The 15,843-nt window shown below is 40.7% G+C and overlaps 1 protein-coding gene across 4 annotated transcripts in view; it reads right to left on the bottom strand.

Moving 5' to 3' along the window:
• Positions 1-15,843, bottom strand: part of lrrk1 (leucine-rich repeat kinase 1) — a 235,488-nt gene that overhangs the window by 188,072 nt on the left and 31,573 nt on the right. For 3 of the 4 annotated variants that reach the window (XM_039794699.1, XM_039794701.1, XM_039794700.1), the window contains exon 2: positions 15,016-15,148. In XM_039794699.1, coding sequence (XP_039650633.1) covers positions 15,016-15,076 — 61 coding nt within the window. In that variant the 5' untranslated portion in view covers positions 15,077-15,148. Of the gene's footprint in view, positions 1-8,490; positions 8,645-15,015; positions 15,149-15,843 lie in introns of those variants that run through there. The other variant, XM_039794702.1, reaches the window with a different exon arrangement.

Genomic DNA, 15,843 nt, shown 5'->3' with positions numbered 1-15,843 from the left:
TGACGGCTCCAGCATTAGCTTAGCCCAGCACAGATCCTGCAGGTAACTGGTTCAAACTAGCCTACTGCTCCAAATTGTGACAAAAGTGGCAAATAACGCCAACATGTTCCTATTTATTTTATGTTGTGATTTGTAGAGTCACAGCGTGTACAAAAAACAACGTAACATGAGACACAGCAATCTTCTATCCGTAAACAAACCGGGAACTATATTCTCAGACAGGCTTGCTGCGAGCATATCACTCCGCCCAAGTACTATATTCTTCCGCCTGAGAATATAGTTCCCGGTTTGTTTACGGTTAGAAGATAGCGGTGTCTCATGTTATGTTGTTTTTTGTACACGCTGTGACTCTACAAATCACAACATGTAAATAGGAACATGTAGCCGTTATTTTGTCACTTATGCGGAGCAGTAGGATTACTGGAACCATTCACCTGCCTGATCTGTGATGGGCTAATGCCGCTGGAGACATCAGACAGCTTGTCTCCTGCATGTGCTGTAAACTGGCGCTTATCATTTCAAATCGTTTGTGGGACATGGTGGCCCTGAAGACTGGTCTCCCACTATGGACATCCCACAGGCTCCCCTTTGGACCGGTACACACCTGCCAAGTGTGAAGTCCCATGTATGTTCAAAAATCTTGAGCATCCACATCACTCCATCCTGAGATTAAAATTGCATATCTCATGGGCTCTGGCATCATGCCGGTCGGTGCTTGAATGTTGCGCGTCTCAGTATTAGATGGAGACCAGACTTGCCAATTCTTCACTGTCCATTCAATGTTAGGATGGACAGGATCTTCAGTGTCCTCTCCACTTTCAGAGGAAGGGTTAGAGGCACTCACAGAATTGGAGGACACCAGTGACCATTTTGTGTCAGACTCCCGAAACGTGTGTCATCTTCAGATGAGTCCTGCAGTTCGCTGGAAGATAAAGGCTCCTTCTCTTTGCTCCAGGTCTTTCTCCTTCTTTATAGCCAGGAGCATGAACACTCTAATAGTTGTTTTTGTTTACAACAAATGCAGGAGACAATGTTTTTATTCAAGCACGTCTTCAAAGACACATGAAATGCATCCTTCAAAAGAAGCCCTTTTTTCACCCAGATTTACACAATTACTCCCGCTACGCACACACACACACACACACACACACACACACACACACACACACACACACACACACACACACACACACACACACACACACACACACACACACACCTCTATAATATAACTGGCAAAAGTAAGGTGCGCTTTTTTTCAACCCTAAAATTATCATTGTTTGTTTACAGATTTACACAAACTCTGGGCCTAATTTACTAACACTAGCACAGTTTGCGCTGCGTCTGTTTATGTGAGTTCGGGAATAGCGCACGCTATGCTTCCACATTTTGCGTAGTATTTATCAACCTTGACACCCATCAGGCAATCAGCGTCTTTCTCCGCCCACTATACCGTAAATTGCGCTGTAGCAAAGCGGTACTTGTGCTATGATATGGCTGAGTGCAGACTGCGATATTCCCACTGCTGATGCTAGGACTGTTTGAAATGATTCTGAGGCCAATATTTGTAATGTAGCGAGGAGTTTAACAACTGCTGGAATGGGATGTGAACGCTGAGTGGGAGATTCAATTTCATCTTTGATTTCTTCCAGTAACTCTAATATTGCATGGCTGCTTGATCTGTAAGGCCAAATGATGTTGTGTTCACTGACAAAGTGTGATTCTTGTGTTAAAAATATTTTCAGTCTCGCCTATGTCTTCGTCTTGCTCAAATTACTGTTGCCATTTCACCAGCGGCATAAAGGTCTACGAGGAAACTCGATTGCGGCTGGTTTAGACCTGCTTTTAAGAGGCGGAGAATTTCCCCAACAGAATAGAGGCGCGCTCTTACTGACAGTCTTTGTAAATACCACGGAATATATAATAAGGTGCACTTTGCGCTTATCCTCCCACCTTTTTGGGTGGAACTCCCACTTTCCCCACAACCCTCCCACGAACACATATTGAAAGCGCAACTTGTCTCTTCTCGCTCATGTGGCAGACAATCTGCGATTTTACCCAAGTGCGCCCTGTTTGTAAATAGCCCGCATCGGTAACGTCCGTCTTTGCGTCCAATTAGCGCCTGGAAACAGGCGCAAACGGCTTGATAAATCTAGCCCTCTGTCTCACTCACGCGCGCGCGCAGCACGCACACGCACACACACACACACACACACACACACAGATCCATAATATAACTGGCAAAAGTAAGGTGCATTTTTTCACCCCTAAAATTATCGTCGTTTGTTTACAGATTTACACAAACTCTCTCTCACACACAGACATGCACACACACACATACCCACCCACCCCTCCATAATATAACTGGAAAAAATACAATGATTTCATGTATTCAAAATGGTTGAATCTGGTGAAATACTGTAAAAATGTCAAATATCACCACTGACATTACAGAATGCATGGTTTTATACTGTAAAGGCAGTGAGATAAAAACATGTGGTTATAATGGAAGTCAATGAGGCATTTTTGTCCACAAAAGGTGTCCAAAGGGAGTATTTGGAACTACATAAAAAATACTAATGCAATCAAATTAATTTTGTTGCTTATCTTTGACATATCCAAGCCTCTAATCCCCACCAAAGCCTCATCTACATATTATTCATTATATGGAAAAAAAATATTTTTTTGTGTTTTTTTTTGTTTTAAAATTTAAAATTTTGTATAAATAATGACATACTTCAAATAGATAAACTGGCATTTAAAGGGTTAAAATCCTGAAAATTATTGAATGTTTGGTGGTTTTGATTAAGTTAGAAGTTGTTTAAGTGATTTATGAAAAAAAAAGCAGAAAAAAATATGGGTGCGGCTATTTGCACCCCTGGTACAATTAGCAGTGTATGCTATTCGTACCCTGGTGCAATCAGAAGTGCTTTTCGTACCCTAGTGAAATTAGAAATGAATGCTATTCTTACCCCGCCATGTGTTCTATTAATACCCCATCTGGTACAAATATCAATGTATGCTATTTGCACCCCTGTGCATTTACAGTACCTTGGCATATATTTACACACAGTTATCCATACTACATTCTTAACTTAACCATAACCAATCCCACTCCTCTTACCTAAACCTAACCAACCCAACCAGAGCAGGCATATTCATGAGTCTTCCCGTACCACCCTGCAAAAAAAATTGACTGACTTGCGCAATTGCATGCAAATTATCCAATCCAAAATGAAAAAAACAAAATCACCTTGCCGGAGAATCGAACTCCAGACTGCCAGACCAGATCAGTGTTCTAACCACTCACCTAGCAGTTCTTACAGAAAGTTGTACAACTGTTTACCATTTAGTGTCTTCAAGCCTCGGTTGCTAGGTAAAGGTAACCATACTGTATACAAAAAATAGGTACTAACTAACAAACTAACAGTTGTATGCTTTCACTGAAGACAGAAAGCGCAACTGTAGGCAACAATTTTCCGCTAGAAATTCAATTGTTACAAACTTTAGAGACAAAACTTTCCTAATATGCCAGTTTCTGCGGTCATGGAAGATGAACGTCCTCCATGATTTCGGTGCACGCGAGCAATGTTTTTTTGTTGTTACGTCACAGGGTGTGAATAGCTCAGCTGTGTGGTCGAGGCTATTCCTACTGGTGGTGCAAATAGACACTCCGAAAAAATATTGATATATGATGATTTAATAGCAGTTTTTGTGTGCGTGTACATTTTTGCCACGAAGGTGTCCAAGGGGTATAAAATGAATCATTTAAGCATAAAAAACATGTAAGAGTAAAAAACACTGGATTTAAAAATTTTGAATAAAAAGAAAGGTTCCTACAAAATGTCATGCCATAAGCAGTAACACAGCAAAAATTATCACAAAATGAAAAAAAAAAAAACTTGAGAAAAATGTACAAAATAGCCCGAAGAGGGCATGAGGGTTAAGAGGAAACAATGCAGTAAACTTATGATCCATGGGCTTTCCCAAATGTTTTGCACAAAAAAAGATAATGATATGACTATCATAGAAACTTGTTTTATGCATATCAGTAAATATTGGTTTTCGCCCATAACAGCAATATTTTCATATCGGTGCATCCCCAAAAGGTGATGCGAAAAAAGCATCGTAGCTTTAAAACGTAAGGTTCAAAGTTATCAGGAAGTGCTGATTTACTTCCGCCGAAAAGTTTGAGGACTTTATTTCTCTGTGAAATTAAGTCTCTGAACCTGGACTCACATAGCAGTTATCATCCTTTAATTGCAGGTGGGAACACAAAGCTGATTGAGATAAGCTAATTAGTGAAGTTTGACTGCTAGATATGAGGAAAATATCTAATTGCGATTATTTTGACTGATATTGCAATTGTGATATGATTCACGATATTGGAGGGAATGATCATTTTTGTATCATTATTCTCATTTTCATTGAAAATTATTAACATTGAAAGAAATTAAAATGATTATAGTGCAATTTTTGCGAGGATCTGTACCAAACAAAGATGTTTTCTTTAGTCTGTAGGATACGATTTTTAGGCCGACACACACACACACACACACACACACACACACACACACACACACACACACACACACACACACACACACACACACACACACACACACACACACACACACACACACACACACACTACAGTCCGGCCCGCGTCCGACAGAGCCGTGACCGAACCCGGCCCGAGCCCAACATGCATTAAGAAATTTGTGTCTGAGCCCGACACATACTAATACTAATGACACATGTAGGCTTGTTGTGTGTGGAAAGCTTTTATTAAGCAACTGTAGGAAGGCATTCGGAAATGTCAACAGATGAGCGCATCAGCGCACACGGGGCAACAAGCGCACGTTAATAAGCTGTTAAAATGTTCAATGGGTTAACCTTTCCTGATTGCTTCGTTTCCGACCGTGGTTAGAAAACCAGGGGAGACTCGTTACCTCCAGGGCCGACTTTATAAAATGAATAACGTCGGGGTTAAAATCCTGTTTCTGGTGAGCAAATGAATGAACTTGGCTTTCAGTCTGGGGTTTATTTTGGACACCGCACACACTGTGTACAAAACTTAAACTTATTCCACCAATTCTGGTTGCATACAACACGTCTGCTTCCCCTTTCTCTATCTCTCTTCTGCCCACTTTCCACACACCCCCACACGCACTGAGCTCTCTTAAAGGAGCCGCAGCACCATTTTACAACAAATGCCTTATCACGCCGATGTGACCGAGCCCGACCATAATTTCTAAATATCTGTCCGAACACGGCCCGGCCTGTCAGGTCCCGTCGGACTCGGGTCGGGTATCCATGCCTTAAAAAACACACACACACACACACACACACACACACACACACACACACACACACACACACTCTTTTCAAATACAATGTTTCCCCTTACCATTGTTGGCCCCCCGCCCCCGTCTGAAAGAATGACAAAATGATATAATTATGCTATGTATTCCAAAAAAAAAAAAAAAAAACAGATACGTGAGACAAAGCTGTTTTCCCACATACAGGCAATTCGCTTCTTGTTCCTCGCAATAAAAGTTCAATTCATTTCAACTTAGGCTGGCTACATTGCACGCGTAACATATGCGGAGCGGACGTTCCAACACTACGCTTTCACTATAATCAATTAAGCTGGTGACACCGGGCAGAAGAGCAGCACAAAGTGGTGCGTATGCTCCGCGGAGATGCTCTATAAGTGTAAAAATAGGACACTCTTTTATTCATATTTTTTCTGTCCTTTTACACATAAAGTGTGAAAAAAAACTGAAGAAACAACAACGATCCCAAAGCAAAAGCTCAGCGTCTCACCTGTACAGATCCATATGTCCGACACGACTGAAGCGTGGTGTCGCGACGTCATACAGCCATGGTTGATGCTCCACGCCCCTGACCAGCAGCTGATTGGACGAACGCATGACGTGGGTCTGGCTACTCGAGAATTTCAACAGAGTGTCATGGCGGCTCGTTGAGAATTTTACAAAAATAGTTCACCGAAACGTGTTTCTGAAAAATTTTAAGTGAGAAATAGGCCATGCAGTTAATGAATCTGTCTTCATTTCAGATCAACCAAGGGTAGTTTGAAAGATTTTCTTCTACTTCTACTGGATAGTCGCGTCACGTTCAACGGATTCATTTGCATAAAGCTGGGCAACGGCGAGCTTTTTGACGTGCAGCATTTTTTACAATGCAGCGCCGCCTTCCCGGAATGCTTTGCAGGCGCATTGAAGTCGCTTGACCTCACCCATAGGAATAGAGTGGAGTGCAGCGCGACAGAAGCGTTGTACGGTCAAATGGATCTGTACTGTGACTCACATAGGGCTGCAGCTATCGATTCTTTTTGTAATCGATTAATCTAGCACTTTATCAATCGATTATTCGGATAATTGTTTTTGCGTTTTTAAACAACCCAAACTAGGGGGAAAAAAGCAACATTTTCGGAAAAAAAATTGTATTGCCTACATTGCTTACAATATCATCTCTCAAAAAACTAAACATTAAGTGCATTTAAGTGCCATATTACATTGTTTTTAAAGTATTTTTTTTTCCAAATGATATCAACCTCAAACTAAGGCATACATTAAACATACACAAACATTACATTAAGTTGTGTAACTTAACTTTCAAAACTACAAGTTTCAACCTGAGACTGATCTGTTATACAGTAGGCCTATATGTAAATATAAGTTATACTCAACCTATTTTCAATTATATATTTGATTATAATGTCACACAGCTCTGTTACACTTATGCTATTCGGTCGTTGATCAGCTGTTTCTCCGTAGAGAGAGAGAGAGAGAGAGAGAGAGAGAAGAGAGAGAGAGAGAGAGAGAGAGAGAGAGAGAGAGAGAGATGCGCAACAATCAGCTGTTTTTCCCAAAGGGATAGTCAACGCGTCAGCTCTTTAGATCAGATCGTGACTCACTGCTACGTATTTTCTTGTCTTTGATTTTGGTAGTTGTTGTGTTTGGTGTAGTTTCATCGTCCATACGACTCTGTGATTTACTTTTGTCGGGTCCGCTTCATGGAATGGATGATTAAGTTAGACTCCATGTTTTCTGTTGAGATGCTAAAGCACTGATGTCGTGCTATTATCGTGGTAAGCTAGTTTGATTTTGCTGTAGACATACAGTACAGAGTTTTAGTTTTAATTACGTTTGAACTGATTCCAACTTTGGACACTTTCTGTCGTTTTCTCCAGCCTGTCTCTTCTCTTAGCCCCTCACTATTTACGCTCTGGCATGTGTCGCCAGCAGCAGACTGAGCCGCGTCTGTGCGACAGTAATGATGCTCCGTGCGGAAACACCGTCCGTCAGCGATAGAACGTTGGTAACACTGATTTAACGAAGCTTGGAGGCAAGTCATTTTGCATTGAGGATTTTTTGTAATCAAATTATTCGAGGAATCGTTTCAGCCCTAGACTCACACAATCCTACGCCGTGTGTGCACAGCAGGTGTAGCTAGTTAAAACACAACCGCTAAAGCTCCACATACGTTATACGTTCAATGTAGACAAAGTCGTGTAACCCCAACCGCCCCCAACAACTTTTGCTAGAACTATACAGCCAAACTGATCTTTATATTCGTATTATTTACCTGGCCAATGTTTTCTCTCATAATGAGATACATCAGGCACCAACAGTAAAGCATCTCCATCTCCTCAAACAGAAGGTTACAAAAGTAAAAATATTAAAAGTTATGGCTCCATTTCTACTAGAAGTTAGCTGTGTCCCGATTGTCAACTGCAGCTGTCAAGGTTTCTAGGCAACAGAAGCAGTAAGGGCGGGACCAGCTGGTGACGCAAACAAGGAATACTCTGTAGACCAGACAGTCTCATTTTACAGTGCTCAGTTCAGCCTTCGCAGTCTATGGCCACACCTTCATAAACCGCCTCATTCGAAGGATATGGCCCCTGAATTGAGACATATTGTCTTACTTATTTATACTTTCAGCTAGAAACTCCATTCAAACCTTAAAATATTCAACCCATCTTTCAGAGAGAGAAAGCGTTTGTTGTCTTTCATACATTTTGATCTTTTTCAACTTTTAAAGGGGACCTCTTATGCTCATTTTCAGGTTTATACTTGTATGTTGTGTTGCTATTTGAACACGTTTACATGCTGTAACGTTTAAAATCAACATTTTTCTCATACTTCCCATGGCTGCTGGACCTGTATTCACCCTCTGTCTGAAACACATTTCGGCATTTTTGTCTACTTGAAGGTGTTGAAAAGCATTTGAAGCAACATTTGGACCACGTCCCATTTAAATCCTCCATTAAAACCCAGTGTACTACATCCATGCATACTTGAGTGAAAGTATAACAGAGGACATCAGAATCAGGAATCAGATCGGATGTCAGTAAACTAATAGCAGTCAGAGCAGCTCTAAGGCTCAGCTAGTCCTACATGTGCAGCATATAAACAAGGCTCCAGTCAGCGTTTAGCTCTGCCCGCCTGCTCTCCTACTAACCTGCTCATAACGAAGCAGCAAATCCTCCATTTCCTCCTGCCTCTATCGCATCTAAAGCTGAGCGCTTTCTTTTCATGGTTTTGCCTTCAGCTGCTATGTGGCTTCTACCCAGCGGTGTCCTCTGGATTATCTGCCTCCTCTCTAACCCAGTGACAGGCTGGTGAGAGTGGGAGGATGGAGACAGCAGGGAGGGAGAGGTATGGAACAGGAGGAGGGGGTGGCAGGGAGAGGGAGGAGGGAATGATGCTCCTTTGTTAAAGAGCCATGCCAGCCTCCTGTATCTCTCTCCCTCACACTGCCTCTGCTGTAATCCACTGTAATCTGACTGTCCAGTGGAACCTTTAATAACACTCAGCAATATGGCTGTGCAATTAAAGGAATTCTGATCACAATTTTAATTTCGGCTCCTAACTATAACAAAAACAATGTAATCGGGAAAAATTACGTTTTGCAAGTAAGCTTTTATTTTGTCTTGTGTTCTGAATGAAAAAAATAAGTTTGAACTAAAAATGCTGTTCAAGGTGTTTTCACTGTTGATTTGCTTTAAATGTTTCACTGTTTTTTTTTTTATTTCAATAAATGCAAAATCTTTCCAAAAGTCAATGAGTAATTGTGCTAAATAATCGTGATTTCAATATTGACCACATATTATTTTTCATTGATTACTATATCAGACCCCAGACACCCAGTCAGAACAGCGGCCATCCCTACATTTCTTAACGTTACCTGTGTTCGTACCGAAATCTCCCTCCCCCTGACTGACGACAGCTAAGTTTAGGCACCAAAACGACTAGTTAAGACGTTTACTTAGACTTATGGTGTAGACACATATAGCCGACATGCGACCGTTGACAGAAAACTCCGTCGATATGATCAGTCGCGTCCCTGAGGTCCAAAAAACTGCCACAGAACAGACCAGAAAGACGAGAGGAGACGAGACGTAATACATCTCTATAACAGCAGGTGGCGCTAATCTGTAATGTTGCCCAATAAATGAAAACCGGCAGCTGATTGGACGAACGCGTCACATGGGTTTGTTTTCTCCGGAAATTCAGAGCCAGACTGTCATGGCGGCCATTCAGAATACGATCTCATATTGTACTAAAATAGTTCACTGAAACGTGTTTCTGAAAACATTTTAAGCGAGAAATAGGCCATGCAGTTGCTGAATCTGTCTTCATTTCAGCTCAATAAAGATCAGTTTAAAAGATTTTCATCAGATTTTGAGAGACTGTAGTCACCTCATTCCGCTCGTCATTTCCGGGTGAGTCCCGACTTCCCTGCTGCCGACCGAACATGTCAGGTCGGCCAAAATGAACGCAGACAGCCCCCCTCAGACGGACGACGGCACGGGACACACCGAACAGATTTGAGTCACTGACCTCGCCAGACTGTCCCACGGACAATAATCGGCCTGATGTGTCCCGGCCATTAGACTTCTCTTTATTGATCCCTTTGGGATGACTCCCGCAAGGAAATTAGATTTCCAGCAGCAGATTTTAGTATCTCACAAAACACTCTTTAAATAGAAAAAAGATAGAAAAAAAATACAGTATAAGAATAGCAATAAACTTTTAGCTAAATATTTTTACAAAAATAAACAAACAGTAAAACAACAATAATCTACAGATAAATAAAGATAGATATATAGGACTGTGTATGGTATTGTGTTATTATACAGTTAATAAATAAATGACATTTAGCATAAATAAGCAGTTAAGAGCAGTTAGAGTGTCCAGGTATGTAAGGAGTAGATTATTAATAATTTATTGCACAGTGTTCTGTTCTGTCCTCTTTACCCTATTTCCTCCTCTCCCCGAGTGAGGAGTTACGTGTACATTTAAGGTATATCGATATATTTTCAAACAAGATATGGGATGAAACAATACCGTTTATATTAATATGATTTAACGTTGCATTACATGACCCATTTCTTCTGTAAAGCTTTTTTGCATCTCTTCTATCACTCTCCGGGCAACCCCGCCCCCACTCGTCACAGGCTCTCCTGCAACATCGCCGGCCCACACTGCTGACATTTGCCTACAGTTTAAATTGTTATTTGCACAGCTGTATTTTTTTTTTCACCAGGAAAAGAAAAAATGCTCTGTTGTGGTGGCCGCCACGGCAAAAAACACAGCTTAAAACACTGGAGTCGGTAACGGATGTAACTTTAACCTTTAAGTTCTAAGAGTAAGACGGCGCCTTGACGCGGGCAAGAGCTGTGGCCCATGACCAGATTATCATAGTTCATGACGATACATTATATACATGAGACGTACATAACACCGCTGACCTGCGCATTCACTCTGTGCTGGACCCATTCATATGAGTCCGCCATCACTCTGTGAGTAGAGAATCCAGTCTGCAGTGTAGTTGCGACACTTCACTGATAAACCAGAGAATTGTGCAGAAACACATTCAAAGAAGGTTTTTGTATTATACACTTTAGTCCATCGCACGCTCCCGCTCTCCCCCCTCGTCTATGAGCAGTCTCTCTCTTTTTTTCTTTATGTAACTGGGACATGTTTTCATGCTAATCGAATGAGTTTGGAGCTTTGACGAGGCTACCGCGGACCGCTGGTTAGCTTACAATGCTAGTATTTGGAGCATGGGGACACTCAAATTAAATCGTTTATTTAATACCACTAAAAAGGCTCGAAATATCACCACACCATAACTTTAGCATAATTAGGGTCCCTAAATGGGAACCGAAGCATTGACAACATTGTAAGTGTACATATAGTTTATTAAAAAGATCATGACTACTGTATTTTCCGCACTATAAGGCGCACCGGATTATAAGGCGCATAGAATAGAAGATACTGCAGTCAAACGTTTGACTGGGGTTGCGTTATGCATCCACTAGATTGAGCTGTGCTAAAGGGAATGTCAACAAAACCGTCAGATATAGTCAAACTTTATGAAGTGTTCTGACAACTCCGTTCACTCCCTCCTTATAACATTTAAATCTAAGTGGTCCGATTAAATAGCGATCGTCTCAACGTGGTCCCTGACATGTTGTCATCGGCTTGTCCGCTACCAATCGAAAGCTTAGAAGCTAGGGAATACAATGACGCCCACATCGATCATGTAGCAAGCTGGGCAGAGAAGCTAGCGACGATGACAAGTGTGGAAATGGAAAACGCGTTTTTCCGTTGTGATTCGGCCAGAAACTTCAACATTGTGAGGCGAACAGATTGTTTTGGAATATAAAGCTTGGATATTACATTTCCTTGGACTTTTGTGGATTTATGAAAATCAAGTTTTGGCCAAAATACCACTTTGTTGCTGAAAGGACAACGAAATCAGGTATGGATGCACTCTCGACAGATGCGCAGATTATGGCTAAATTGTTTTATTGTAAATTGTTTACTTTGTAACAGTTGTGTAACTGCTATAAATCATCGTATGCTTTGTATGTGGGCTTAAGTTAATCATTAGAGGCTAAGCTTTCAATTGGTGTGTCGCATGGCTGTATATTTTGAATATTTAATGCTTTAAAAGTTATAAAAACGCGAATGAGTGGAAGTTTTATCGAGGTTACAGCGACGCAGTGTCCCGTCAACGGGGCAGTGATCCGAGAGGTTGATCCATATATAAGGCGCTCCGGATTATAAGGCGCACTGTCGTTTTTTGAGAAAATTAAAGGCTTTTAAGTGCGCCTTATAGTGCGGAAAATACGGTAGTCGAACGCTGTGCAACGTGGAATCTCCATAGACAGTATGGGAATCTCAGACTCATTTGCACGCCGCTCGTTTTTCGACTAGTCATGACTGGTTTCCAAGATGGCTCCCGCAAGTAAACATGAACGTGGTTGTCTTTATAATCTATCTTTTTAATAAACTATCTGTACACTTACAATGTTGTCTAGGGCTGCAGCTATCAATTCTTTTTGTAATCGATTAATCTAGCACTTTATCGATCGATTAATCAGATAATTTTTTTTTGCGTTTTTAAACAACCCAAAAAAGCAACATTTTCGGAAAAAAGCAACATTTGTATTGCCTACATTGTTTAAAATATCATCTCTCAAAAAACTAAACATAATAAGTGCATTTAAGTGCCATATTACATTGTTTTTAAAGATTTTTTTTTCCAAATGATATCAACCTCAAACTAAGGCATACATTAAACATACACAAACATTACATTAAGTTGTGCAACTTAACTCTCAGAACTACAAGTTTCAACCTGAGACTGATCTGTATATACAGTGGTAAATATGTAAATATTAGTTATACTCAACCTATTTTCATTTATATATTTGATTATAATGTCACACAGCTCTGTTACACTTATGCTATCCGGTCGTTGATCAGCTGTTTCTCCCTGTGTAGAGAGAGAGAGAGAGAGAGAGAGAGAGAGAGAGAGAGAGAGAGAGAGAGAGAGAGAGAGAGAGAGAGATGCGCAACAATCATCTGTTTTTCCGAAGGGATAGTCAACGCGTCAGCTCTTTAGATCAGATCGTGGTCACCACTACGTATTTTCTTGTCTTTGATTTTGGTAGTTGTTATGTTTGGTGTAGTTTCATCGTCCATACGACTCTGTGATTTACTTTTGTCGGGTCCGCTTCATGGAATGGAGGATTAAGTTAGACTCCATGTTTTCTGTTGAGATGCTAAAGCACTGACGTCGTGCTATTATCGTGGTAAGCTAGTTTGATTTAGCAGTAGACATACTGTACAGAGTTTTAGTTTTAAATTACATTTGAACTGATTCCAAACTTTGGACACTTTCTGTCGTTTTCTCCAGCCTGTCTCTTCTCTTAGCCCCTTGCTATTTTTGCTCTGGCATGTGTCGCCAGTAGCAGACTGAGCCGCGTCTGTGACAGTAATAATGCTCCGTGCGGAAACACCGTCCGTCAGCGATACAACGTTGGTAACACTGATTTAACGAAGCTTTGAGGCAAGTCAATTTGCATCGAGGATTTTTTGTAATCGAATTATTCGAGTTATTCGAGGAATCGTTTCAGCCCTAATGTTGTCAATGCTTCGGTTCACATTTAGGGACCCTCATTATGCTAATGTTATGGTTTGGTGATATTTCGAGCCTTTTTAGTGGTATTAAATAACGATTTAATTTGAGTGTCCCCATGCCCCAAATACTAGCATTGTAAGCTAACCAGCGGTCCGCGGTAGCCTCGTCAAAGCTCCAAACTCATTCGATTAGCATGAAAACATGTCCCAGAAAGAGCGACATTTCGAGTATATAACATCATTAAATAACCCTAGTCCGGAATTTGCGTCCTTTAAGACACAAGGAAGGGAGTGATCCCAGTGGCATTGATAGAAGAGAAGTAGGAAATGAATGGGTTCCAAATTGTCTTAAAATTCTCCTGCTTTCCATCTCTCAGATACCTTATGTTTTCAAGATGGATGCCGCTCAGTAAGTCACATATCCAGTTTATATGAATAGGTGGTTGGTTTGAGTTCCAATTGAGGAGAATCAACCGTCTGGCTATTAAAAGTACAAAAGGCGAGAGCACCATATTGAAGGTTTGATAAATTTGCAGTGTTTGGGGAGAGAGCAAAAAGTGCAACTAGTGGGCAAGGGTAATACAGAGCCCAGTGCTACTGACATAGAATTAAAGATCAATTTCCAGACACCAATCAAGCTTGGACAAAGCCAGAACATGTTCTCTCTCTCTTCTTTGTTGTTGAAAACAGCTGAAGCATTCTCAGAGTAGGCCTATTTTTATTTAATATAGGCTATTTATTTAATATTATTTTCATTTACATGTGTTGCAGCTGTATATTTTCAAACAGGGAAGAAAAAACGTCTTTGCATTCAATTTTGATCACAGTCTGTTTTAATAAAAGTGCTTCTTGTGGCTTTGACTTGCAACTGAACATTTAGCCCACTTTGTAGAAAATACCCAGATATACTGTATATCGTGTATCACCATTCAGCTGAAAAAAATACTGAGATATGATTTTTGATCCATATCGCTCAGACCTAGCAGGAGCAGTCTTAGATGCACCATGTAACACTGTAAAACAGGTCAAATATTTGCTCAAATGGAGGCACAAAGTGGTCACAAGCAGAAGAAGTCAATCTACACAAGACATGTCCCCACTTCTGACATAGACAGGAAGTTATAACAGCAGATCACAACAGCTTTCTTGTTGCTGGGCAAAAAAGAGGATTGTTAACCTACTTTAATGCACCATTTCCTACAGTTTTTCCTCATCCTCTATCAGTTACTCTGTTGTCATTTACCACACTGCTGTGCTACAATCTGTAATATGTTGCTGGAGAAGCCTTGTGTGTGTTAGATGAGACTAAAACTGTTTCATTGTGTTCAGTGAGCACACTCTGCTTCATGCATATGTATTGGACAGCAACAGATACGGCTTGTGGCTCTCAAACATTCACACTTTCAGTTCCCTTTTTGCTAAATTTAAGCAGTGCTGCAATGGTCCCACATATCAATAACTTCAGTTTACAGTCAAATCCTTTGTGAACCTGTGTGATGCTTCTAACAAGAACAACAAGAAAAAGAGGCTGTGTCGAGTTATAACTCACTGCTTTGTTGCTCCATTTTGCTGGGAGTGTCCTGGGGAAGGCCAACAGACCAGTAAGACATTCCTACTGGAGTCACTGGTTGATCCCGTTTAAAGTTCCACCACAGAGAGGAGGCCTGGACTTAGCGGTCACCCTGCACAAAGACAAAGCAGCAATGATGAAGCACCAAAACCTTTTTACCTATTAAATCAGGGGTCTTCAACATTTTTCAAGCAAAGTTGTATAAAATGAAGTTGCTTATTAAACTACAACAATGTGTGGGTGCCCTAAAGCCTTTATACATACATTTTCAGTGCATAGAATACTAAGCTATTAAAATAAAAATTGTTGGCATGATTTTATAAATCATGTTTTAATGTTAAACATACATGTGGCAAAGTGAATCCTTACACTGTAAAAAATTATTTCCACTTTTTGTTTGTCTCAATTTCTGTTTTGGGGTCAAGTCAACTTTCAACTCAAAAGTTTTCAATACTTTTGTTGCGATAACACAAATATCTGTGTTTTGCTCTGAAATTCTAATGCACAGTTGACACAACGGAGTCATTTTCTTGTCTTCTCAAATGTAAGTTGAAGTTCACCCTCTGGGTTCATGGGTTCACCACGCTACGTCATTTTGCACATGCGCAGAGCTCCAGACCACATTAGTCAACCTTGTCTCCTCTATCGAAGGACCGAGCGCGAAAAGCGAGCTGACCGTTGGCGTGAGTAAACTTCTAACTTTTTCTACTGTCTAATATTTCAGTATATCTTGAGTTTTGTTTTTACTAAGCAAAAGTTTTAACGAAATACTGTGAACTGACCATTCAAACCTACAGTATAACGTGC

Source organism: Perca fluviatilis, chromosome 3, assembly GCF_010015445.1.
Source record: "Perca fluviatilis chromosome 3, GENO_Pfluv_1.0, whole genome shotgun sequence".
Classification (NCBI taxonomy): Eukaryota; Metazoa; Chordata; class Actinopteri; order Perciformes; family Percidae; genus Perca; species Perca fluviatilis.
This window is presented reverse-complemented; position numbering and strand designations above follow the sequence as displayed.